Source organism: Saimiri boliviensis, chromosome 1 (genome assembly GCF_048565385.1).
Source record: "Saimiri boliviensis isolate mSaiBol1 chromosome 1, mSaiBol1.pri, whole genome shotgun sequence".
NCBI classification, from domain to species: domain Eukaryota; kingdom Metazoa; phylum Chordata; class Mammalia; order Primates; family Cebidae; genus Saimiri; species Saimiri boliviensis.
Window position 1 is genome coordinate 206877653 of NC_133449.1, and position 27550 is coordinate 206905202.

Below are 27550 nucleotides of genomic sequence, written 5' to 3' on the forward strand. Positions count from 1 at the left end.
CCTATGCTTTTTTTTTTAAATTGGTTCCTACCTACCATAGGACACAATTCCATGGGGTACAGAGAAAGTCTAAGACTGAACTAATAAAGGGGTTCTGCAAACACATTGTGAAAATTACTGACCTAGAGTTGAAACTTTCTTTCTGGGAAACCAAATTTAAAATTATATATGCTTACTAATCAGAAAAGAGTAAGTATGACGTATCTCATACTATTAACCCCTTTATTTTTGCCACAGAGCTTCACCTGTCTTTCAGTAAAAACAAAACAAACAAAACAAAACAAAAAAGCTACAAATCTTTATTTAGCTATTATTAAGAAACTTAGGCACAGGGGCAGAACAGATCCCACAGGCAAACAGCTGTGTTTCCTAATAGATTGAATACATATCATTGCTATGAATACATCTTTTATCTTAAAATGTCAATGAGCATCAAAAGTAAATGGTTTTGTTACTGTTGTCACTGTTTTGTTCAACAAAAACAGGGCCTTAAAATAAGTGCTTCAGTGGAATTCTTGAACAGTAAGTAGCCTGCTGATGGTGAACCTGCTTTAAAGCACCACACAACAATGTGTGTTTACATCACCCCTTTATTTCATAGTTAGAAATAATACAGTTCCACAGGGTAAATTGTCAATAAATAATGGTGTTTAATCATTAAACGTAAAAATCCCACTCTTTGGCATCTGACAGGATTCTATTTCTTGTCAAACTAATGACTGTATAGACATAGCTAATCTTAGTGATCATTCATCAATACAATATGTTACAAAGGTGCAATTTACGTTAAAATATACAACAGCCAAAAATTTCCAGCCCAACGAGAAATCTGATCAACTCAGTAAGATATAGGCCAACTTCCGCAAGGCTTTTTCACATAGTTTGCCTTACTGAAAGTGTAATAAACATTAAGAGTTCCTAGGGTTTTCTAATACTTATTTTACTCTAGAGTTTGCCATTCATTCTGGCTAAAGAAAAATCACAACTGCACCAGGAATGACCCACTTATTAATTAAAAGGTGTTCTTATAAGCAAGATTGCTAACACCTAAGAAACTCACAGCCCCCAAAATAAAAAGTAAGCAGTTCTATGCTGCCAGAAATGCCAATTCCGTAATAAATTGCACCTTTAAGAGTCAAAAAGGGGGGAAAAAGAAATAGAAACGTTTACAAAAGGTAAGTTACATACACATTTTTTTTCAAAAGATATTCAGGAATAGTTGAGCTGTATTCGTTACTAAAGCCAGGGCATTATTTCTTTAGCAACAAATTAAACCAGTGCAATTGACATAAATTGTAAAGTAATCCAGGATTAACCCATTAAAACTGTAGAAGCACGTTAGGCTCCTACACTAATCCTAGAAACTGGAATTTCAATGAGTGCTTGTGTTGCACAGAACTAAAAGTGGAATGACCTGATGCCATGCTGAATGGTATCACTTCATACTTAGTTTAATCATTCGATAGTAAAAATGAGTTCCTCTATTAAAGTTTTATTCACTTACAGAAAATTCAGATGCAAACAGTATTATGCCTATAATCCACAATTAAAAGAATCCTTTCCATTTTAAAGTTCCAGGTGAATATAAGGTAGAAAATAAGCACTAAGGAGAGTTTTTTCAACTTATGAAAACGTCATATTGGAAACTTTCTGGAAAAGCTTCCCCCGACCCATTGTAAAATAAATACTTTGTATCCCAAATTTAATTTTATTAAGACACACTTTAATAACGCTATAAAGAAATATTTTACAGCCATAGAGATCAATAACTTTCCATGCGGAAATAAAAAATTCATTGCTCAATATTATTGAGGCAAGTGAAGAAAGATTATTCTCTTGTCAATCTGAAATGTTAATTTTTTTCAGTGCAAAACCAGTTATAAAATATTTAAACTCAATATTTAAAAATAAAAGTGGTCCAATTCAGCAATGTTCAAGTTCTAAATTTCATAAAACAAATCATTACATACATTTTATCATTTTATAGTAAAATACAGAGATTCAAGAAGTACTTGAGTACTTAATATATAAATTTCTAATGAATCATATCAAGTCAGCAACAACCAAGCAGATAACATTCCCAATTTGAGTGTCAGAATCATACAGATGAAATTACTGTACCAGAGCCTTTTTTTCCTAGCTAAAAAGCTATACAAACTAACAGTCAACATTCTGTTTTCTTTGCAGTTGCGTGCTCTAGAATGATATCCCCCCCCCCAAGTACCTGTGATTTCATTCCTGTATTCAAAATTTGATCCAAACAATTTTTATGTTCCAGGAACACTTAGCTGATATAACCATCTATAGTGTGAAGAGTCATGAACAGAGTACAGCAGTGGGTTTTTTCTAGCCGAGCATAGGCTGACCTAAACAGGTTTAAACTCTCTGCAAGTCATTCATGTATTATTCCTAGCAAACACACGGTCCCCTCGGAGGGTTAGGTGTTGAAGCTGGTACTGTAGCACTTCTGTGTCAGCTGGCTCCTTGATGTTCATTTTATCTAGATTGAGGTAGTCCAGAGATTTGGAGTGAGCCCTCTTACCTTTAAGAAGACAAAGAGGCAGAGGCCCATGGAGGGCCTTATAAGGTTCATAAGGTAAAGATTTAGTGCACTTGTCTCCTGAGCTGGGCATCCTCCTTCGCCTCCTGCCATTGACAGCTGGAATCTCATATGGCTGGTAGTACCTACTTCTGGTTTTATACAAACGAGAGGAACGGGCAAGTCCTGCATCCAGCTGTTTGGAACGTAAGGATGGCATGGCTTCTGCCTTGCTCTCTTCACCTCCTGTGCACTTCTGAGCTAACTTCAGGAGTTCCTCGCCAGTTGTGAAGCCAACCAAATAGTTAGAGTCCATGTGCAGGATCTGGTAGCCTGACACAGTTCTCCGCATCGGGGAGCAGGGTGTGCTGGAGCAGCGGGGCTTCTCCGCCTCTGCCTTTCCTGGGGAGTTGGCCTCAACCCCAGGGAAGGGCAGGGTGGTCAGGGTACTTCTAGACTCTCCATTAATATCGACTTCCATTTTAAGCACCAGTCTGCACAATCCTAAAAGTAAACAGACTTAGATTAGAAGAATATAATGCACAAAAACTTGAGCCAGACCAGAGGAATATAACACTCAGAAACTTGGGCCAGACCAGGTCCTTTTAGAAGGCTCAGGAAGCATGAAGTAACACTTGCCTGAAAAACAGTCAACTTACTACTGACATGTTATCTGTGTCTACTAAACGTTTCAGAGCGGGCATGAAATTATAACTAGCTATCCACTTTCAAGAACTGAAAGGCAAGTTAAAGTCTGATGTACCACAAAAGAGTTCAGATGGAGAAGCAAACAAAAAGCAACAACAAAAATACTTCTCTAAATTCAGCACTCTACTCAATCACATAAAGTTTATTCCTTAATGCAATATTAAGGGAGTCAAATACAGATCTCAGCATTAACCAAATGAAAGCAATCACACAGTTTCTTAAGAACACACAAAATATTTCTGGCTTAAAAGTTAAATTTTTCCGTTAATTTAATTTAAAGCAGCTCTTGATATCTGCAATTCTTTTCAATTTGTCTTTAAGGAACATATAATAAAGTTGATTGAGCTGATCAATTTCTTCAAGGAATCCAATTTTGACCTAAAAACCTATTCTTACTGCATAAGGAGTCTTAGGGGAAGGTTTCCCCAAACCTTGTAAATGTTCTTCCTTCCATATTTCCAATGAATTACTTAAAGAATATCATTTTGTAGTTTAAAAGTTAATCCTAAATCCAATATACCATGTAATTTTTAATACTGAAAATATATAAAACATCAGATGTCATTTTACTTGACTATTTAATCACAAAATATACCAGGGACTTGACATTTTGTTTTTCCAGTACCCAAGACATCACACTTTTGAATAGTTTCATAAATGGCAGAATCACAATGAATATTAACACTGTTCCTTATGTTTACCACATTACATAGTTTGGAAAGCCCCACTGACAAGAAGTAGCACAAGTTGTGGGTAGGTTCCCAAAAGCTGCAGATAGATCCCAGTTTGGAAAATAAAATACTAAGGGAAATAGTGACAATGTCATTTCTGAAAAATTGTATTTCTACCTGTTTTTCAATTGGAAGTAGATAACATGGTTTAAAGTATCTCAGATTGGTAATCAAAATGATGTCAACTGATTTTAAGATAAAAAATTTAGTTAAAAATTTATTAAATAACTCTTATGAATCTTTTTACAAGAAAAATAACCACTTCCTATTGAAGTATTTCTTGAAGTTTGGGTATGCATTTAAAATCCAAGCAATTAGAAAGCTTTAAAAAAAAAAATAAAACAACCCAGCACATTATTCCTCTACATTTATGTTCTAATTTCCTTCATTAAAAGGTTGTGGAAGTTACCAGATTCAATCTTTTCCTCCCTATGATCCCCACTAAAAACAAACATTTATTACAATTTTTGAAATAAAGCAAACGCCAAAGGATCAATATAGTATTACTATTTATTCTAAACCTTCAACTGTTTCCCATTTTTATTTAACTCAAATACTCTAGTCCCTGAACCCTTTTAGATGTAATCAGCTTTATTATATTTTTAATGTAAAAATAAATTATATTATTGTTTATATTATTTATATAAAATAAATTATGTTTGAGTAACATATTTCTCTCTTGATAGAACTGGAATAACAGGTGACTACCAGCTACTCTGATATGCATACAAGACTTCTTAGCTAAACTTTAGAGAGACATATGAAGCTTCAACAAATTTTTATGCTAAACAAACAAATATTTACTCAGAGTCAAATGACAAAATTGTACTTCCTTTCTCACTAATTTGTAACCCAGAAAGAACACAGGAGACCATATCCAAGGCCTCCAACCTATGTAACCTGACTGGCAGCTACAGGTAGTAGCTATTTCTCTGATACTTCATCCTGAAAAGGAGAGGAGGGTCAGTGAGGCAAAAAACTAACTAGGGCCATGGAGGAAAGGGCACACACACACACACACACACACACAGATGGGGCACCAAACCCAAGGAGAGTCGCCAAGGCAGTGACACTCCAGCAGTCCGTCCGCTCTGAGACTCCGGTCTAGGTCTCTTTCAAATCTGGCACTCCATGACAACCCATGGAGTTCCACCATGGGTACCTTTCTGCATTCTCATTTGGTATATTATAAACTTCTTTAAATCTATAACTTCAGACCCCACGCATTCCAAATTGGGCAATAATTCATACAAAAGCGAGGCTAAAATTCATCTTTTTTGTCTACACGGGAAAAAATTTGCAAAGCAAGTTAATAGTGCACGAAGTTGCAGTAAAAAGGAATGGGTACAGGCTTTTGTGGTCAACAGATTATCAAACGCTTCTCCCCATACTAAGTCAATCCTGCTGCATCAAGGTAAATCGTCAGAAATTCTGAGAATCCTTAGGGTTTGAAGATAAAGCATAGAGGGACACAACAGTTTAGAAAAATAGGCAGAAATTATATATTAGCTAGAAAATACCTGGAAGTACCTGGAAAATTAGAAATGTGAAGACAAGTGTGAAGGTCAAAATTGGATTTGATATGAAATAGACACTATTGTTAGAAGAGCAACTCATCAGTTAAGTTGCCAACAGCCAATAACACTATTTAAAAAAAAAAAAAAAAGTCAACTGGCTTGGGAAGAGAACTATCCAAACAGGATTTTCACACATCAACCTGGTAGACAATGATTTAACCTAGGTTATTAAGTAGAATATACAGATGTGGTTTAAGAGCTCTGGAAATTTCAACCAGTCTGGTGTATGAAATCTACCGTATTTTACTGAGGTAGACAAAAACATTCACTACGGAAAACACAATCTAATCAGAAAGTTGAAGGAGTAAGCATTTCTAATATTCTCCAACATAAAAATTCAAGAGAGCACCTAAAGCCAATGCAAAACAGGTCAGTATTCTTGGGAAAACTCCTGCGGGACGGTCTCAAGTCACCGGAACATGAAAAGGTTGATTTTAAACATAAAACACATAGCTGCTATCTGCTGAACTTTGATGAGCAATCCTCAGAACTGAAAAACTGTACTTTATGGTTATCAAACAACAGTCCTTTTGCTCCAAACTACAAATAGTGTATTCTCAAAACTAACAGCTTATTGGCTGCTTCACTGGTCTCTACAATATACTGCCATACGCACAACTACTTCAGGTCTTGATATTCACACAGGAACATGAATGCTGGAAACAAGACTCTCACCAACAGCTTTTGTTTTTCCAAAGGATTCTTTTTACTTACATATTGCCCTTCTAAAAAATATCTACTATGTGGCACCAGGAAAGCCAGGTAGAGGCTGGGTTTCAGAAAAGACAGCTGTCATTGTCAAATATTTCATTAGTAGTTGGGCTGAATGCTGAATAAGCAGCATACCTCCCATTCTTCAGAAAACAACACTTATACGCTACTCCATTCCTGAGGATTTCCTGACTAGATTTAAATATTGAAGCAAGATCCTGAGAACAGTTACACAATCAGCTTGCTCAGGTTATCTTTACAATGCACAGAAGCTCTTTAGGCACTTCCTCATCTGCAGAGGAAGAAGTCTAGTTACCTGCTAATTCCAGAATTCTAAAAAGAAAAGAACAAAGATGGCACTGAAGACAATAAAAACTGAACAGTCTCAAAGTCAACCTATCTTGATATATGGACATCCAACATTTTCCACAGCAAAATTTCTTATAGAAAGACATTCATCAGGAAACTCAGCTATGGTCACGATAAGTGGAGATGGCCTGTGTTTAGCAGTATATTCTTCAGGTTTTCCCATGAAAAATAATAAATGCTTACAGGCTTGTTATTTTTAATATACCTATTCATGACTCAGCATTTTGTTTCATATTGTCAAATAAACCTTGTATCCAAAAAAGCTTGCTGCCAAGATAAAAATTACAAAGCACTTTCATAAATACTACTAGCGGTACAATGCAATGGGTGCCACACTTCCCACTGCATCAATAAGAATAACCTGTGAATCAAGAAATCAGGTCTAATGCCAACTGCTACATTCCAGAGCTCTAAAACTCAGGGACCAAAGACACGTTTCTTGCTTCCGTTAATGTCTTTCATATATAATTTAAAGCAAAAATACACCGTAAATAGAAAACAGAAAAAGTATTAATGTTACAATTACAGAAGCAACAAAATGTCTGTGGATAGAAGAAAACTAAAACAAAAAAATGAAACAAGAATAGAAAAGTCAACTTGTAATTAAACAATGCTTTTGAAATTGAGTTTCTTAGAAAGTACCAGGAACAAATACAACTTTCCAAAAGACACCTAAGGTCTTCAATACCAAATTCCCTCACAATCCAATCAGTAACAATGGCACCAAAGTATTTATAAAACATGAAAGATCTGGCAATGTTCATAGATGCTACATATGGATCCAACTAGATGATACCAGAAAAAGATAACACTAATTCTTTAAAAATGTACACAAATGCCGGGCGCGGTGGCTCAAGCCTGTAATCCCAGCACTTTGGGAGGCCGAGGCGGGTGGATCACGAGGTCGAGAGATCGAGACCATCCTGGTCAACATGGTGAAACCCCGTCTCTACTAAAAATACAAAAAATTAGCTGGGCATGGTGGCGCATGCCTGTACTCCCAGCTACTCAGGAGGCTGAGGCAGGAGAATTGCCTGAACCCAGGAGGCGGAGGTTGCGGTAAGCTGTGATCGCGCCATTGCACTCCAGCCTGGGTAACAAGAGCGAAACTCTGTCTCAAAAAAAAAAAAAATGTACACAAAGCATTGGGTAAGGAATGAAATTGTAAATTTTGGCTAAAAATAAAGCAAATAGGTCCAAATTACAACACATGTGTAGGAGAACATGGTGCACCAGGATAACCATGTTCAAAAGCCTCTGACCCATATAGAATCCGCATAGCTTGGAATACTCTCTGGAGGCCAAACCTAAATTTGGGGCATTAATACCAATACTTTGAAAATATAACCTAAATGCCCTTGGCGCCTTAGACTAGCTTTGAAAACAGGTGGTAAGTCTGACAAATGCTATAGAAAGAATTCTTTTTGAAAATACTGTATGCTAATACCTGAATTTCATCTAAGAAACTCAAAAAATTAACTGATTCATTAGCTTTCCTATATTTGGGGTTCATTTATATATCAGTAGCATGCCCGTTAAAAAATTCCAACTCCCTGAACCTTTAGCTGAGATGCTGAGATGTCAAAGGCATGAAATTCTATTTTTAGACTCATTCCACCAAGTTAAATAATGTTTTTTGCTGTCTTCTCTTAAAACACCTTTATTTTTCTCTATTACAGAATGAATTAGTTTATCAAACATATTTTTCATGTAAAGGTAAGGTTCAATGTAATTCTCATTGAGAGAAAGAAAAGCGAAGGTTCCAAAAAGCTGAGAATATGACTTAACACAAAGATACATCCAGATATTGCCCATAGTCAGCTCCTATGCTACAGGGTGTCTGAGTCAGTAACATACTCTAAGAAACAAAAATTGTTTCACTAGGTTCTATGCCTGGGGCACCATCCTGCTTGCTAATTTCTTTAACCATACAGAGATATCTCAAAGAGGTCTTAGAGTCCATGAACATTTTTTATAACCACCTTTCCCTTCCACATACTTTCTACCTTTTTCTTACCCCATACCTGCTCAAATCACTGTTTTTCCTTGTTGTTTTTGAAACTGATAAAAGCAAGACATGGAAACTGAAAGCTATCCAGTCCAAATAATTCATAATGATATACCATAAATAGCAAAATCATTCTTCATCCCCTACCAATGCCGGACACATCTTGAGGAAACCTCTATTAATATTTTGATATATCCTTCCTTTTCCTGAGTATTTACAAACGTGAGAGTGATTACTTCTTTCTACAATGAAAACATGCAAGTGTACACACAGACACACATGAGTATTTCTGCAAGAAATTCCAGAAGTAAAAATGCTGAGTCAAAGAACATGTTCTTTTCAGATTTTCATAACAACCTTCACAAAACCTTATTAAGAATGTTTCTGTTTTTTAACATGGATAATATATTACTTTATATAACTAAAAATTAATGTAAACACTTTTAAAGAGTACAACCTATCCAGTCACTCAAAGAGTGCCTGCTTCTCCTTCTATTGCTTAGGAACAGAAATTATCAAAAGAAGAAAGGAAGATGATGTGCTTTCTTTTTGTTGATGTGTTCGAATTTTTCCAAAAACAGAAAGATAAATGAAAGGGACACGACAGCCATTCTTTGACCTCCAATCTGCTGATATTATTTTCACATAAAACACTCAGACACCTCTTTAAAGAAATTTATAAACTAAATGTAAATTTTCCTTCAAAAAAGGGAAGATAACATTTTATTTATATATGTTAGAAAAATATATACAGTGTACCTTTCAAAAGCATTAGGTACCGCATTCAATACCCCAACACCAGTATTCTGGCTGAGACTAAAGCAAACAGGTCCAAATCATAACACACGTCAGCGGAACCCCAGGCACCAGCAGAAACAGACAAGAGAGAAGTCTGCACAGTTTTGAACACTCTTCAAGAGGCTAAGCTTCCTATCTGGCACAAAGAGCAACATTTTGAAAATATGATCTAGATGCTCCTTAGACCAGCTCTGAAAATAGCTGGTAAGTTTCAAAACTGCTATACAAAGAATTCTTTTTGAAATTGCATTCTGAGAATTTTTTAAAATAAAGATTATATAAAAAAAAAATCATTCCCAGTAATCAAAACACTGCTCCATATGCTTCCACTTTTTTTTTTAGCAACATACAGCAATACCATATAAGAGAAAACAGATATCAACATAACTATCTTAAATATACAGAATAAAAATGTCATCATGTTAAGAAAATCCTTTTTAAGAGGTACCTGAATCAAACCATTGGAATAGAGCCATTATTTGGGAAACAGGAACTTCTAAGCATGGCTAATACCTGTCTGGTGATATCTATGATATCTAGAGTCACCTATTTTTGTGTTTGTGTTGGTTTGTTTGTTTAGACACAAGGTCTTGCTCTGTCACCCTTGCTGGAGTGCAGTAGGGCAATGATAGCTCCCTGCAACCTCAAACTCCTGGCTCAAGCGATCCTCCCACCTCAGCCTCCCAAGTATCTGGGACACAGGTGTGCATCACCACAACGGGTTAATTATTTCTTTCATACTTTTAGAGACAAGGTCTCACTGTGTTGCCCACGCTGGTCTCAAGCAATCCTCCCTCCTTAGCATCCCAAGTAGCTAGGATTACAGGTATAAGCCCTGGCTAGAGTCATATAGTTTTAATGCCAGAATCATCTTGGAAATAACGTACCTGGAATCTCTACCTCCAAATATAAAGAAGACACTGAAACCATGAAGACAGGGGCCTGCCCAGAACTATATAGGTAGTTAATGCCCGTAATTACAACCCAGGCATCCTGGCTCCAAGTCCATGCTGTGCTTCTAGCCTGTGGTTCCCAAACTTGTCTACACAACAGAATCATGCAAGGAGATTCAAAGAATACTGATGTCAGTGTTCCACCCAAGATTTGTGATTTAACTGATCTGGGATGTAGCCTGGGTTCTGCAATTCCTAAAAGATTCCCAGGTGATTCTAATATGCATATAAGTTTGGGAACCTGTCAGATAGAACTTATCAGATAGAAGAGTTTCACTCTTGTAGTTCCTGCTTTGTTTTTAATCAGTAATTACTGTATAGTCATATGTGAACATAATTTTTGGCTGCTTATAATTGCTAACAACCTACCCGTAGGCCTTCTAATTTACTGTTCCTAATCTGCTATGGGCTGAAAATATCTGCTAACCAAACGTGTTAAAACTGCATGTAAAATAAAAATAAATCTGTGCTGAATGAGAATCGGGCTCCTTCATCTACATACATTTTGGTATAGTTATTTTAACTACTTAGAAGCCTTTGTCAGGTACTTTGGAGAATAATTTGGCATTTGCTTATAAAATTGAACAAATGCTCATTAAACAACCCAGTCACCATACTCATAGATATCTAACCCAAGAAAAATGAAAATACATGTCCATACAAACACCTGAATGTGAGTATTTATGACAGCTTCATACACAGTCACCGAAACTGGAAACGATCCAAATATCCATCAACAGAGAAAGAGATAAACAAACTTCGGTCCATCTCTACAATGGATACCACTAAGCAATGAAATGGAACAAACTAAGAAAACACTAAGTGAAAGAGGCAGATGTTGCACCGTATACTACACGATTCCATGTACGTGTATTCTGGAAAAAGCAAAACTATTGGCCTGAAATTAATCAGTGATTGCCAAGGGCTAGGGTGGGGAGAGGTGATAACTGCAAAGGGGCAAAAGGGAATTTTGTGGGGTGATGAAAATATTCTATTTGTTGACTGTAGTGGTCACTATATAACTGGGTACATTGGTCAAAATGCATCAAACTGTATACTTTAAAAGGATGAATTTTACTATGTAAGTTATACTTCAATAAGTGTGACATTGAAAATAAATGAACTCTTTGTCACATATTTCCAAGTTTCAGATGGTCCTCCGAATTTAAAATTTTTTTGTACCATATAATTTCAGAATCAAAAGGAATCTTAATAGTTGCCCAGCCTATGTTTGAACACCTTCAGTGACAGTTAACTCACTCTCTCCCAAGTTGACTCATTTCACCTTGTGCAGCTCTGCTAGAATGTTGATTTATTCATATACAGATCTGCATGTGCATGCATACATACAGTCAGCCCTCTGAGTCCATGGGTTCTGTATCCATGGAGTCAACCAACCACAGAGAGAAAATATCTGAAAAACCAAAAAATTACATCTATACTGAACATGCATACAATACAGTACAGCCACTGTTTATGTAACACGTACATTGTTATAGGTATTATAAGCAATCTACAGATTATTTAAACTATACAAGAGGATGTGCATAGGTTATAGGCAAATACTATGCCATTTTGTATCAGGGATTTACATGTTTTCAGATTTTGGTATCCATGGGAAGTCCTGGGATCAATTCCCTATGGATGCCAAGGGACAACTGTACAAATATAGGCATATACAGACAAAGATGGATAGACACAGATATACACACATATATTCCTGTAGCTTCTACCCACTGCTCCTAGTTTTATGCTTTATTTCTGTTAGCTGAGTCAGGGACCAGGCCACATTATTTTTTATTCAATATCCTCTCAAAGTACTTCATACTATGGTTTTCAAACTTCTTGCTCTTTTCCACAAAACTGAAAATTTTAGTAATGTTTCCATTTTTCAAATGTCCTAAAATGCATTTTCATAAATTTAATAGGTTTTATCTACTTAATGAGATTAAAGTGTTTGTTTTCCCCTAACATTCCTTTGAATCATTCTGCTGCTGACTGAAAATTTAGAAATCACTTATAGGAAACTCTGCTATTTCCAAGGATTATGACCTCTCTACATAATTTAAAGCGAGGATGTACAAAGATAATGGCCGAGTAGAATGACACACCAAAACACGAAGTCACACTAATATAGTCTTGAGAATGCTGAAGAGCTACCATAAGAACTACCATAGCTCATTATGAAGTTTTTTTTTCCCTTCAAAGACTTCGAGCCACATGGACAACTATGTCAGCAAAGATACACAGATGACACACTGAAAAAAGACAACTAAAGGAAGAAAACAGTATTGCATATTTTTAACAGTTTAAATTCAGGGTGTGATAAAAAGAATGTCACATTTGTAGTGAACTGCTATCTGACTAAGTGAAAATAATGCTCCTGTCAGACACCTGTTAGTTCATTCTTTATGTATGATCATATATAATCAGAATTTTTTGCAAATTATTTCAGCAACATTTGGAGATTAATGTTTTTACTAAAATTTGCCCCAAATTGGAGCAACTACCTCTAACTACTTTACTTAGAAATATGATTTCGTAAGATTTATCTCATGGGAATTTAAAAGAAGGAAAACTTAAATAGTCAAACATTTCAAGTAAAATGTTTGCATATTGCAACAATAATTTCATTTCTCAACATTAAAAATCTGTAATTATAGTATATATATTTGCAATAATACACCAACATTTCACATTCACTTGTTAACCAACATTTCATATTCACTTGTTTATTTATGCAGTCTTTAAAACACATTATGGTATTATTTTCATACAACTGTTAACAAACAGAAAAAGCAAAATACAACTTACCAGACTAAATCCCAGAAGATGTCACTGTACAATTTCCAATGAGTCCCAAGGGAACACAGACATAATAATTTTTCTGTTCTACTCCAGGTACTAAACATGAAATACAAAAATAAACCTTTAATTTAACAAGTAACACAACTTAAAACATGGTATCAATTCTAACTGCAAAAGAGAATGAAACTAGCAGGAGGTAGTAACACCAAGTATAGGTTATATAGGATCCAATAATTAATTAACTCAATTAAAGTAATGTTGAGTTTATTCCACTAAATGCATCCTCAAACATTTCATCATGTGTATTCCTCTGTACTCTGCTGCTTAAATTCTACCTAGAGACTAAGAGCAGCTAAATGGGCTAAATAATCAGACAAGTAAAATTAAGGTAATAAGTATTAGTTTCACCATCCTAGGCCTATTCAGGTGTTCAACTGATTTACAGTACTCTATGGAGAAAAAAAAAATAATGCTTATGCTAGGATTAAAAGTACAGGCCATAGTTTCTAGCTACAGCCTTGCTAAAACTCTGCCTCTTGACCCTGCATAAATACCAATCTCTAAAATGAGGACCATAATAAGCCCCCCTCCTCCCTAATACAGTTGTGAGATGGACCAAATGAAATGAGGTAGGTGAATGCTTTACATGCTGCAAAGCTCTTAACAACATATGATGCCATTATTATGCAATTAATTTTTGATATCTACTCATTTTAGCCATAAAGCAGCGATAATGTAAATCTTACGTAAGGCTAATATGAGGCAAATGATAAGAAGGCTCTTGGATGACAAGAACAAAAAAGAGAACGACTGAAAAAGCACTTTTTTATGGTTACCACCATTCTGAAGGTTTCTAGCATCTCCTCTGTGCCTTCCCTCTCTTACCTAGGAAGGTAACGTGTAAGAGAATCTCTATCTTTATTTCCTACCTCCCCAGTTAATAGGGTTAATTTGCTGAGACCAAGGAAACCCTTTAAAGTCCTTTTCCATCTGTAAAAATTTCTTTGGTTGTTGGTTTTCTGTTTTGCTAAACAATAGAAGTGGTTGGAGGGGTGTCAAATGAGGAGAGAAGATTCATTTTAACTGCTTAGGTGCACAGAGCCTGAGCAGTGACGATAGTACAATAACTTCTCAAACAAAAGACAAACTGCAAGAAAAATAGCAAGGGGTTTGTAACTTTATTAGTTTCCTTGCCAGCGCAGAAGAGTTTTATCCAAAAGAAATAGACAATTACTGAATTTAATAGGTGTTTCTTTATCTTGAGAAACTGGAAGGAACTAATGCACCAAGAACTGATATTCCGAGAAACTGGCACGTTTATCAGCCTTTGGTACTTCTTTAGATGTAGATAACTGAAACACTCCCTTTCATTTCTTTTGCCACCAAGCATTTTCAAATTGGGTAACCAAAATATCAAAAAATCTAGAAAATTAAGCCTTGATTCTACACCATCAATAAAGCCTCTGGTTTTTTTTTTTTTTTTGAGACGGAGTTTCGCTCTTGTTACCCAGGCTGGAGTGCAATGGCGCGATCTCGGCTCACCGCAACCTCCGCCTCCTGGGTTCAGGCAATTCTCCTGCCTCAGCCTCCTGAGTAGCTGGGATTACAGGCACGCGCTACCATGCCCAGCTAATTTTTTGTATTTTTGGTAGAGACAGGGTTTCACCATGTTGACCAGGATGGTCTCGATCTCTTGACCTCGTGATCCACCCGCCTCGGCCTCCCAAGGCCTCTGGTTTTAATACACAGTAAATTGTAATATAACAAATATTGCTACCTATAGACAAAATGTTTATTTAAATAATTAACCCAAATAATTTCCCCAATACTAAAGATACAACGTTCATCTTCATTTCTTATTTAATGAATTTTTAATGGGAAAGAGAATCTTAAAAACATTTCTTTAGCATCTTCTATATGTCAAAAGCTATATACAATTTATATCATTTAATCTTAACTACTCCATGAGGAAAATATTATTGTCCCATTTTTAAACCACTCTTTAATAGTATCCTATTTTAAAGTAGTCTTTCAAGTGATATTACATCAGAGTCAGAGCAAGAGTCAGAACCCCAATTGGTCTGACTCCAAAGTTCATTTACTTTACACTCTGGCCTCTGTTCAATGGTAAGACCACATGTATAGCCTTTTACACAATAATCACGATCTTGCCAAATGTATACTAATTAATTTCTATAAATGAAATTCTATTTTAAGTTTATGGGGAGGCACTTTATCTAAAAGCTTTACCGCCTCACTTGTGAAATGGTTGGGGGAGGTAGTTTTCACTACTAGCTGCAAGGTTATTTCCAACTCGAAAAATATTAGGATTTGATGGCATATCGTGGATAGTCTTATACAAAATCCTTCTAAATCATGGAATTTTTCTTCTAAGAGCTTATATTTTCTAAAATCATGAATTATAAGACAGAACAAATGTTATCAACCAATACTTTCTGGTTATATAGCTGGATATCAAATACAGTTATATATTTCCGCTTCATTTCTCAAGACTATATCTATCGCAGATGGGACAGATTTCATTTATAATTTTAGAAATGTCAATTGAAAAACAAGCAGGAGAAACAGAAATATCTGAATGTCTTAATCGTAAATAAAGAATAGTTTTGATAGTCTGAAATCTCATTCGAACTTTCATATAATTTGCCCATGTATTCGCTGACATATTCTTACAAAGTTTTTACATGCATCAGAACAATATTTACCCTTTCAGTTTTTCAACACCAAAAGAAAGAAATCAACTAAAACTTTAGTCTCAATTTGAAAGCAGGGGAGCCTCAAACACATTATCTAACTCTTGCACTGGAGCTGATGTGGAAATCTAGGAAATGGTCAGTAATTTCATAGTAAACAAAGAGTAGTAACTGATTATTCCTATTATCCCAGTGCCAAGCCAAAAATAGAATATAAACACAGTGTCCAAGGGAACAACACAAGCAAAACTAAGGTGCAAGAGCTCCATTACATTCTCAGTTTTTCTATTTTTGACTCTGCTTAATGCTTTGTGTGTAATTAAATGCTCTCTGTGCACAGATGCTAAGAGAAGGAGGAGGTATGTGGTGAAAAAGAGGGAAAAAGAAATAAAAAGAACAAGATCAGAAACTAACTAGTATAAGAATATACCTTTTCTTTAAGACAAATCCCATAAAGAAATCTACTACAAAATGACAGTAAGGATTCCACCCCATCTCCCACTTATAACAATTAAAATATTGTAATATAAAAGTCTCCATAACATGTACCTTTCAAATAACACACACTTTTAGAATACTTTATAATTCTCTACTGCTTGCAATTGATTTTGGCCAATGTTCTGAACACTGAAGGCTTGGAAAGGGATCAACAGATTTCCTCTAAAAAACAGTCAGCAAGAGGAAAAGGAATCCATGTGAAATTCTTGGAAGATAGACTAAATACTGCATAGAAACAAACACTGAAGTAAATAGAGCAAAGGCTATGTGATATAATAAATGCTTCCAGTTATAAGAAGCTAAAACAGAATGCAGTGGGACATTATCCCATAAGCAATAAAAATAGGAAAAACTAAGCATTGGCCAAGAGCTGCCCACAGACTTCTGGATAAGAAAGTCATGAGTGACTAAGCAAAAGACACCCAACATTTGACTGCAAGTGAAGCGTCTACAAATAGAAAAGTTTGCAAACATTAACTATGAAATGTAGCAAATTTCTCACGTTGTAGTTATCATCACAGGTAAATAAAGAAGAATGCCTTTCAAAAATAGAGTGACTGTGTATCTCAATTCACAGTCAATATCCTGGCATAATTATTTAAAGCAACCCCCTTTAACTTTCAAAAGTGTCTCAGTTTGACTGTTTTGTTATCCTGCTCAAAAGTAACATATACCAATAGAAAGGCAATGACTTTTTCAAAAAGGGAAACACCCTTCTGCTTGAACAGTGAATTCCCATTCAGATCTGAGTTCTTCTACATGCCCCCAGCACTTTGGGAGGCCAAAGTGGGCAGATCATGAGGTCAAGAGATTGAGACCAACCTGGCCAACATGGTGAAACCACTTAGGTATTCACTTATTCAGTCATTCAACAATTTTTCTTGAGTCTTATTACATATCCCCACAGTGTACAGGCACTGGTGCACATACAAAGAGTAAAGCCTGAAACTGGGCCAGAGAGGAGAACAGACATGGAAATAAATGAATCTAATACATACAATGGTAAACCTGAATGACACTAGGAACCCAGAGAAGGGAGTGACTTTCCAAAAAATACAGAAAGCTCCATCTGGAAATGTTTAAGTCCAAACAAAATCCGTACACACACACAAAAAAGTCATAAATCTCAGGCTTCAGCACAGATCACTAACAAAACAGCAATAAGAAAAAAATTAACAATATCGATCACAAATACTGAGGTTATAGATTTGAGGCCCAGCACATAGCCCTTACAATTATTGGTATATACATCTCATTCATCATTCAAGTTTATATTATGAAAAGACAAACTTTAGGCAAAGATATTGATACAGTAGAAGTTGTGAGTTCTAATTCTAGCTCCCAAAACATTTACTTTCATTTTTTTCATAGCCCTAATCTGAAGCCCACCAAAACCTTAAAAAAGTAAATAAATAAGCGGGGCGCGGTGGCTCAAGCCTGTAATCCCAGCACTTTGGGAGGCCAAGGCGGGTGGATCACAAGGTCAAGAGATCGAGACCATCCTGGTCAACATGGTGAAACCCCGTCTCTACTAAAAAATACAAAAAAAATTAGCTGGGCATGGTGGTGCATGCCTATAATCCCAGCTACTCAGGAGGCTGAGGCAGGAGAATTGCCTGAACCCAGGAGGCAGAGGTTGCGGTGAGCTGAGATCGTGCCATTGCACTCCAGCCTGGGTAACAAGAGCGAAACTCCGTCTCAAAAAAAATAAATAAATAAATAAATAAATAAATAAAAAATAAATAAATAAACAGATAGCATTTTCAGAGTGGCTATTTAAGAAGAGACCAGGTCGGGTCTCTTCTTAAATTACAGGCTCACGCCTGTAATTCCAGCACTTTGGGAAGCCAAGGTGGGTGGATCATGAGGTCAAGAGATCAAGACCAGCCTGGCCAACATGGTGAAATCCCATCTCTACTAAAAAATACAAAAAATAGCTTGGCATGGTGGCATGCACCTGTAGTCCTAGCTACTTGGGAGGCTGAGGCAGGAGAATCACTTGAACCCGGGAGATGGAGGTTGCAGTGAGCCGACATTGGACCACTGCACTCCAGCCTGGCGACAGAGTGAGACTCCATCTCAAAAAAAAAAAGAGAGAGAAACCAATAATGAAAAAGCACTTAGAAAAAAACAGCAATTTTAAAAAATTCCTTTCAGAATAGTGAAAATATTTTGTAAACATTAGCCTCAAAGACCACTAAAAACAAATAAAAGATGAACCAAAACATCTCTGGAGGAATATTAACAGAACACTAAGCAGAAACAAAATGGCTCAATTGTCAAAGTACAACACAACAGTGAAAACAAAATGTTTAGCTGTACCTAGATGCTCATCTTAGAGGTTCCTTTCAAATAACTAACTTTACCATTTGCAATTTGCAAAAACTAAATCATCAATAGTTGTTAAGAAGAGTTAGAGTACCTTTTCTGAAACCATCCTTGACCTTAAAAACAAACCATTAACCTTGCCAACTTTGTAAGATAACCCATATTCGTTCAGTAAGACAAAAATGTGTTTCTCTTTCTACTATGTTATTTTAATAGCAATCCACCCCCTTAAAGGGTAGCATTCATTATCCTTCCATTTCTGATAGTAAAAATTAAACCTAGGCTACTAATATCTTCTTATCACGTGGTGTCATCCTTCTACTTTTAGAAAAATATCCAGTTTCACTGCAAATATGACCAATAGTAAGTGGAACTAAAGGTCAACATGCAGCCTTTACAAGGAATTTGCCTCTTAGGAAGCACCATCAAAATGGGACAGGTGTACACAGTGGAATTAGCTAACCTTTGGGAAAGAAAACCAGATACTCATTTTGACAGGCTGATGACAAAATCAAAGTTCTCTCTGGAGGAAAGAAGGCTGATCCTCCACCTCACCCCCATCTACAAATCAGCAAATAAATTTTAAATCCTGTATATAAAGTTGTATTACTCTGGCCATATTAAATACTTTTGAGTTAATTTTATAATAGCTCTCCAAAATATACAGTATACAAAGTAAGCAAATTCACTGACTGTTACATAACATCAATAAATATATCTTATACACTGAAGTAGTTACCACTAACACTCTCATTTGCAATTAAACTAAAATGTTGGCAAAAGCATATTCTATAAATAAACTGTTATCAAATTAACAGGTCTCTGTATTCATTAACTCATATTTCATCACGTTCATTTTAAAGTTTATAATGCATTCAGTTACATAATAAAAACACGGAGGATTCTGTGAAACATTCATTAAGCATAATAGTGTAATCATAAATCGAGGCCAAAAGCTTCTGCAATAATAACCAATACTATATTTTGAAATGACTGGGAAAACAAACTTTGCGAAAGGGTCATTTCTATCTGTCTAGTGTCACTCCTGCATTACAGAATTTGAAAAAATAAAGCCACTAACAACCCTAGGATGGCTCTTTGAAAAAAAAAAAAAAAAAAGGAAAACGAAGAGCCTAGTAACATCAGAAATGTGCAAGAATTGTTCTTTCAGCTAGGAGCGGCAAAGCACACTACAAAATGCTTCCATTCTTCCTCCTCCTCAAATAAAAAGTTCTCAGCTTTACCTGTGCACCACAGACACACACACACACACACACACACACACACGCGGAAATCTTGGTTCCACCCAAATCACTAATCTACCCGGTTGAAAACTGAGGTGGGTGGAGAGGCAGGGAGTCCCTAAGGGTGTGGAACACTTGCAAGGGGAAAAGGACGGGGCCATCATTCCCTTGGCGTATCCATCTCCTTTCTGGCGGAGAGCTGCAGATTCCACCACTAGAGAGAGTTTGGCAGCTTCACAATGGGGCCGTTGCTCGAGGTCTGACTGCCACCCGCCTCGAAACCCCTCTCCTCCGTTTCCCACCTGCCCCAAAGTCCACCCGCGACAGGTGGGGCGAGGGCGGCAATGCCCGACGACATCTGCCGCTTACGCTTCTGGCTCGGACCGGGCCCCAGTCCACACGCGCGCACACGGCCACAGCCGGCCGGTCCACCCCCACTGCACCGGCAGACGCTCGGAGGGCGCGGGCAGCCTCGCAGCCGGGTTGCAACTCGGACGAGGAGGGGCGGCGAGATCAGGCCGCCAGGGCTCGCCCTGAGGTGCTATCTGGCCCGGGCAGTCGCACCCTGCGCGCGGCCGGGCACGCGGCCAAAGGTGCAGCAGGCTGGGGAAAGCTACTTCTCAATGGGGCCTCTAGGCCCGCTGCCCCGCGATGCGGGCACGGCGGCCAAGGGAGGGAGCGAGCGTGCGCGCCAACGCGCCCCGACTTCCGCACCGCGGCGACGCGGGAGAGGCGCTCCGGGTCGCCGAGTACCCGCACCTCCCCAGCGAGCGCACGACGCGCGCACACGGGGGCGCACGCCCCCGCACACTCACTCACACGCGCTGCACACTCACGGCGTCTCCGGCCCCACCCCTGTGCCAGGCAACCACAAGCTCCCCGCACCCCGCGCGGACCCCACCCAGTTTACCAGACCCCAGTCCCCTTCGGGTGCCTGGGAACCGGTCCACCGCGGCCGTGGGACGCTGGGGCCGCCCTGCCGCCCATTGCAGAAGCTGGTCCGGCCGGGTTTCCCCAGCACCTCGGGCATCGTGCGCCCGGCCCAGACACGAGGCAGAGAGGAAGGGGCGGCGCCGCGATTGGGGCTGGCACTAGGGATCGGTGACTCGGGCAAACCCACTCCCCCAAGCCCCCCATAGCCACTACCTTTTCTGCGGCACAAAAGGTTACAGATGGAGCCGCCGTCCCCGTGCAACCTACCGATGGCCCAGGGCTCCGCCGCCTCCACAGTGCCCGGGGCCGCGGAGCCGGAGACGGGCGGGAGAGGCGCAGGACTGCGGCGCCGAGATCCGGGCAGAGGCCGCCAGCCGCCAGCCAAGCCAGTCGGGTACCCTCTCCTCTCCCACCGCGCACGGCGCCAGCTACCGCCCGGCGTAGTCCCCGCCCCCTCCTCCTCCTCCGCCTCCTCCTCCTCCTCCCCCGCCTCCTCCTCCGCCCGCCTTCCCGCCTCCTCCCTCTGGCTGCAGACGCGCAGCCCGTCAGCACTGAGCCCGCCTCCTGCGCCCAGCTCTCAGACACCCGGAGGAAGGGCGGGCCGGCGGGCGAGAGAAAGGCGCTAAGAGGCCAGAAGGAATTGGCGGGGGTGGGCGGGGTTGTTGACTGGTGGTGGGAAGGAGGAGTCGTAACACCCCCTTTCCAGTCTAAACCCCGCACTCCGACTAAAGAGCTCCAGCTTGCGGGGCTGGGAACACTCCGGTGTTCCCAGTTAAGTGGTGTTGATGTTTGTCACTTGTGAGTCTCTGCTTAAAGGGCTCAGCACTAAGCAGAAGTACAGAAAACTAAAAGTCCATTAAATTAAAAATTTCATGCTACGAAAACTCCTAATATCCAGTGAAAGTGTTGGGGGCATAAAGTTCAAATTCTGATTCTGATTGGATTAACTATTTTTTAATTTGCACAAATGTTTATCTTGTCTCTTCTTGCAATAAATTATTTTCTTTGATGAAGATTTTTTTCTGTCAATTCATGTACATCTCTGCCGAACTGGTTAAGCTCAGCAGTAAGAATATTTACTGGCATGTATATCCAAATTTGCATCTCTCAACAGCCATTCTACGAGGAAGTAACCAGTTATGATCCACGTTTTAAAGACGCAGAAAGTTTAGGTCATATGCTTACTAAGTGGCTAAGGCTGAGAGTATACATAGTCAGTGAACCCCGAAATTGTTTATAAGTGTTACGAATTTCGCTACCACGGGTAAATCAAGAGAGTTTGTTACATTTTCAGACAAAATGCTTTACTGAGCATGAAAGACATAATCTTGAGTAGATTAATACAAGTTTAAACAAGTCTTGATTCACACTTGTTCCAGAATCTATGTGTCCCTGATAATATAAAGGCAAAAAATATGTAAACACCCCTAGTTTAACAGAACGACTCCCAGAGGCTGCTCAGCTATAAGATATTTTATGCTACAACTTATGTGCACCAAAATACGTACAGGAAGGTATGGGAAGAGTAAGTTTTAAGGAATGTTCCATGAACAATTTTAGAAAATATTACTTTTTTCCAATATAGATTTGCATGTAACTTCAAAAATATAGAACCTAGCACAACATAATATGAATAAATAAATGAAGGGTTTTTTTTTGCATCAGTACATTAGAACACACTGAAAATTATTTCAGATTATAATCTGTTTGACACAATAGTGTATTGTTCTGATGATCATTCTCTCCAAAACATTGTGTATTTTATATTCAGAAACTTAATTTCATTTCTTCCTGTCTGAAATCTTGTAACTTTTTCAGAAGAATGTCTTGTACTTGCCCTTTGCTCTGAGAGTTTGGCAGTGTTCTTTGGCCAAAAGCAATAAAATTCCCCTCTTAGTTTATTAGGCTTAAGGCTAGCTCTCTTGAGAGGGTATTGTCTCCAAATTGCCTCCCTCCCTGGGTGGTGCTCGGTGCTCCTATCCTAACTCTGACTCTTCACCCAGTCAAAACTTCAGTCATTTCTTGAGTGTCACAAAGAACACCTAATAAACCAATTCACCAGGCAGTAATGGTTGATAATAGCTTTATGTGTGGCCCCCATCAAGGATGTATTTATGCCACCTAGAGATGCTGACTGGGTACTGTCTTAACTCAGATTGGATGTGGGTTGCAAGGGCTGCGGCTGAGGGGCACATAAGGGGTGCAAGTTAATGCAGAAGCCCTTCCCAGAGCTTTCTGTGTTCTATGAAGATCTCTTTAATCTATAAAGAAAAATACCATACTTATAAAGGATTAGGCCCAAATGTAGAATAGATTGTGAGCCCTGAAAGGCCTTCTGAATCTGGGGACTCAGAAGCTCCATCTCACACGCTCCTTGTGTTTAAGTTATGCCTTTGCCTCAAGGCATCCTTTCCAGAAAATCACTTTAAAATGACTTTAAAATGTCAGTTGTCTAGGAAATATTATACCACTCGATGTAAATGATGTCAGCTAGCAAACAACCAGCTTGAGTGAACAGAATAGGTAAATTTGATAGCAACATAATGATGTAAAATGTCCACGTCCATCACAGCCGTGGTAGGTGTCACACCCATGTCTATTTATCTTCCCACCTCGCTCAGTCTGCTGGGAGTTCTTGAAGGCAAGAGCCTTCAAGAATCTACAAAGATTCTTCAGAAAAATCTTCAGAATCTACAAAGCCAGGTGTGCAAGAAACACCACATGGCCTTCTTTTCTATAACTGATTTGTTTCAGGCAGGGTCTAACCAGGAAAACGTAAACCATTTTGAATATCTACAGAAGTAATTGGATGCAAGACAGTGGTAACATAGGTGATAGAAAAAGAAGCTAATCAGGAGATGACACAGTAATCCAGAAATTAGCAACTGCAGCCCCTGGCTGCAGAAATGAGAGAGGAGGCAGGTTACAGGAGTCCGGGGCCCAGGAAGCATGGCCAACCTGGTGAGAGCTGCGGCCACAGAGAAGAAACAACCACTGGCATATGCTACAGAAGCAATCTCTGGAGAGAGAAGGGGGCTGTGTACTATACATTCTCCTCTCCTCCTGCCCTGCAGTCTCCTGCCAGTACCTTCCACTGGCCAAGTCTGACAAAACTGCGATGGGAGCCAGGGAAACAGCCTGCAGAGATAAGCCCCTTGAGACACTGAGGACACAAGGAGAAGAATGAATCTGCATGTTTTGTTTCACTTTAAAGCCCTTATTCTTTCATAAAGTTCTTCCCTTACTCCCTGGAGCAGGGTCGAAGTTCCAAGAGCATATGCCAGACCAGGCCATGAGTGGGTGATGATGGCAGGGAGTGGTGGGGAGGTCCTTTGCTTTGCACTCATCTGTCCACAGAGGTTGCCTTTGCTCCTTCCTGGAGCTGCCACCTATGGCTCCAGGATACAGTGCACAACATGTCTACAGATAGGATGGCCCTGCCCTATGCACTGGTTCCCTCCCTTTAGCTCCAGAACCACACCTGAGGCCAGAGGAATTTCCTGGGTCTGGGACCATCCTGCTAAGCCTCACACATCCTCAGTCATTTATATTTACAGCATTATGGTCCAAGTTCAGGGGCGCAAATCCCACTGCCTTGGGACATACTGACGTCTATCCTTTTCTTTCCAGATACAAAGAATCTCTTAAGGAAAAATCTTTCCTCTTCCTTTTGTTTTTCCCAGACAGTCTGCCTTTGCCAGCAAACTCCATTCTGTCTCTGGAGCTTAGGCTGTTTTCAGCAAAAGCCAGAATGAAAAAATGTTTTGCAGGTAACTCCTCTGTACCCTGCCACATCTCTCCCCAAGGCAACAAGGGAGGTAAATACAAGTTGAAAAAAAAATCATAAATTAATGTCTCCAAATATTATCCAGCTATAGAAGTAAGAGACGGTGAGTACTGTGGACCAACCTGAGGAGGAGAAAGGTGGAAGCCACCTACTTTGGAAGACGTTGAATTTGGTGGCTGTGGCACATCATCATGGAGTTGTCAAGCAGGAAGCCGGATATGTGGATTGGGCACTCAGGAGGGAGATGCAGGCTGCCCTTCAGCTCTCACTAGACCACTTCTAATTCCACACTCACATACTGCTTATTCATTATTCAAGCTTGTACATAATTGTTTCCTGTGGAGAATTCTTCTCCACCCCTGCCCTTCTCAGTCCGACTAGTTCTTTGTCATTCCTCAGATTTCAGTGTAGATGTCACCACCTCTAGGAAGAGTTATCTGATTCCTACTGATGTTTCTCTTTTCCCTAGCCTAATACCACACAGTACTGAAATATACTATCTCTCCCTTTAGATTATACATTCCCCGAAGTCAGGGACTATGTCTGACCTCCAGAGAAAGCCCAGAGACTGACATATAATAGATGCTCAGTAAATATTTAGCCTATTTTTACTGTGAGGAGTGGAAGAAGAACCTGTAGTTAAGGTCTGCTGAAGCCAGCTTTTTTCTGATTCGGAAGAACTGATTGCTAAATTTTCAGGAACTTTGCAAGCTGGTTGTTAAATCATCAGTAGTTTGAAATCAGCTATGGCATGAGTGTTTACACCATAGAAATTGGCAAATTCTATAAACAGGGCTTCCCATTCCTCTCTAATTTCCTCACCCGAGAAAGCCATTTACCAGCAAACAATTTGGTAGTCGTGAAGGGCTCCTTCCTTTGTGCAGAGGAGGAAGACAGGTCAGATAATTAAAATCTGTAATTTCAAAAATATTCTTCATAAAAAGAAAATGTAATTAAATTCCATAATTCTCATAGAAAAGCCTATTTACCCCAATTATATCAATAAAAGGGAAGAAAGAAAATAGAGAAAGGGAACAGAAAAATATAAAAGTATTATAAACATCACGCAGAAATCACTTCTCAGTTCCAGCTTGCTGTGGGACCTCCAGTGGTCACTAAATTATAAGCTTCTTAAGAAACTTGAGTTGTGTTTATACGTGTTGTCTCTTTCTTACAATACCTAGACTAGCACAGAACAGACAATCATAAACTACCACTGGAATTTTGCCAAATTAAGCTTTACTTCTGTTGGCCTCAGTCCTTTCATTCATAAAGTAAGAGGTGAGAGAAAGGGTTTTCAAGACGATCCTAGTAGCATTCCTTCCCTGACCTATTCTAAACAAATTGAGAAATAAAAGGCATAAAGGTGGAGCCAATTGTTTCTGTAACTTTGGCGGACATAGTTTAATGTACAATTACAATGCATCTATTATTTATTTATTTATTATATTCTAAGTTCTGGGGTACATGTGCAGATTGTGCAGGTTTGCTGCATAAGTATACACATGCCATGGTGGTTTGCTGCATCTATCACCCCGTCATCTATATTAGGTATTTCTCCTAATACTATCCCTCCCCAATCCTCCTACCCACTGCTATTCTTCCCCTAGCCCCACATCCCCCAGGGCCCAGTGTGTGATGTTCCCCTCCCTGTGTCTGTGTATTCTCATTGTTCAACACCCACTTATGAGTAAGAACATGTGGTGTTTGGTTTTCTGTTCCTGTGTTAGTTTGCTGAGAATTACGGTTTCCAGTTTCATCCATTTCCCTGCAAAGGACATGAACTAATCTTTTTTATGGCTGCATTGTATTCCATGGTGTATATGTGCCACATTTTCCCTGTCCAGTCTATCGCTGATGGGCATTTGGGTTGGCAATGTTTCTATTTTTTAAATTCCATAATTAGACTGATATATCTACCCAATAAGAGGCAACATTGGAGCAGGCAGGGCTTCCCACATCAAAGACTGCTGAGATAAGACTTAGGTTTTAAGGCCAGGCGTGGTGGCTCAAGCCTGTAATCCCAGTACTTTGGGAGGCCGAGGCGGGTGGATCACGAGGTCGAGAGATCGAGACCATCCTGGTCAACATGGTGAAACCCCGTCTCTACTAAAAATACAAAAAACTAGCTGGGCGTGGTGGCGCGTGCCTGTAATCCCAGCTACTTAGGAGGCTGAGGCAGGAGAATTGCCTGAGCCCAGGAGGCGGAGGTTGCAGTGAGCCGAGACCGCGCCATTGCACTCCAGCCTGGGTAACAAGAGCGAAACTCCGTCTCAAAAAAAAAAAAAAAAAAAAAGACTTACGTTTTAAGGAACAGGGAACACCTGCTCCCCCAAGGGCACTTCATTGCCAAGAAGGTAATGAAATCAGCTAGGCTGAGCATACCCAGTTTAATTCTCTAATGAGCTGCTCTCCTCTGGCCTTGGGAAGGATATAGTGGAAAGGAGGTAGGCCAGAAATGTAATTACCAGTGATACTTTCTCCCTTAAGACTGAAACATCAGGACTGAGGAAGAAATCCTCCCCCTAAGAATAGACAGCATTAGATAGTCTTCATGGTCCCTTTGAATTCTTATTTTTTAAGACGTACTATGTACCACACTTGTGCTAGATTCTGGAACCATAGACAGAGAAGATACAATCCTGTCCTCAAGTACCTTAAGATTAAGTGAATAGACAGACAAGTAATTATGCAATTATGATGTGGTGTCATAATATTTCATGATTCTCTGAAGACAATTCTATGGGAAATTGAGGACTGAGATGCCAAACAAAATTATTCACAAACTTCATCAAGGTATACCAAGACCTCTGGCTTCTTCTCAGAAAATTGCTAAATATCAGC

General features: G+C 39.1%; 1 protein-coding gene across 4 annotated transcripts; it reads right to left on the bottom strand.

Moving 5' to 3' along the window:
• Positions 1-285: 285 nt before the first annotated feature.
• MACIR (macrophage immunometabolism regulator) lies at positions 286-21384 on the bottom strand. Of its 4 annotated transcripts, none has more exons than XM_003920714.4 (3): positions 21187-21384; positions 13209-13298; positions 286-3043 (listed from the first exon to the last, which is right to left on the bottom strand). In XM_003920714.4, the coding sequence occupies exon 3, from the start codon at positions 3018-3020 to the stop codon at positions 2397-2399; it is 624 nt and encodes a 207-aa protein (XP_003920763.1). In that variant the 5' UTR covers positions 3021-3043; positions 13209-13298; positions 21187-21384; the 3' UTR covers positions 286-2396. The 4 variants fall into 4 exon arrangements, with proteins under 4 accessions (XP_003920763.1, XP_074239058.1, XP_074239055.1 ...); XM_074382957.1 differs by having other exon boundaries at positions 21133-21384; XM_074382954.1 differs by lacking the exon at positions 21187-21384 and adding an exon at positions 20897-21109.
• Between the last annotated feature and the right edge of the window lie 6166 nt (positions 21385-27550).

Excerpts from the sequence above, each read along its gene's own strand:
- MACIR (XM_003920714.4), bottom strand. The coding sequence starts at position 3,020 with ATGGAAGTCGATATTAATGGAGAGTCTAGAAGTACCCTGACCACCCTG.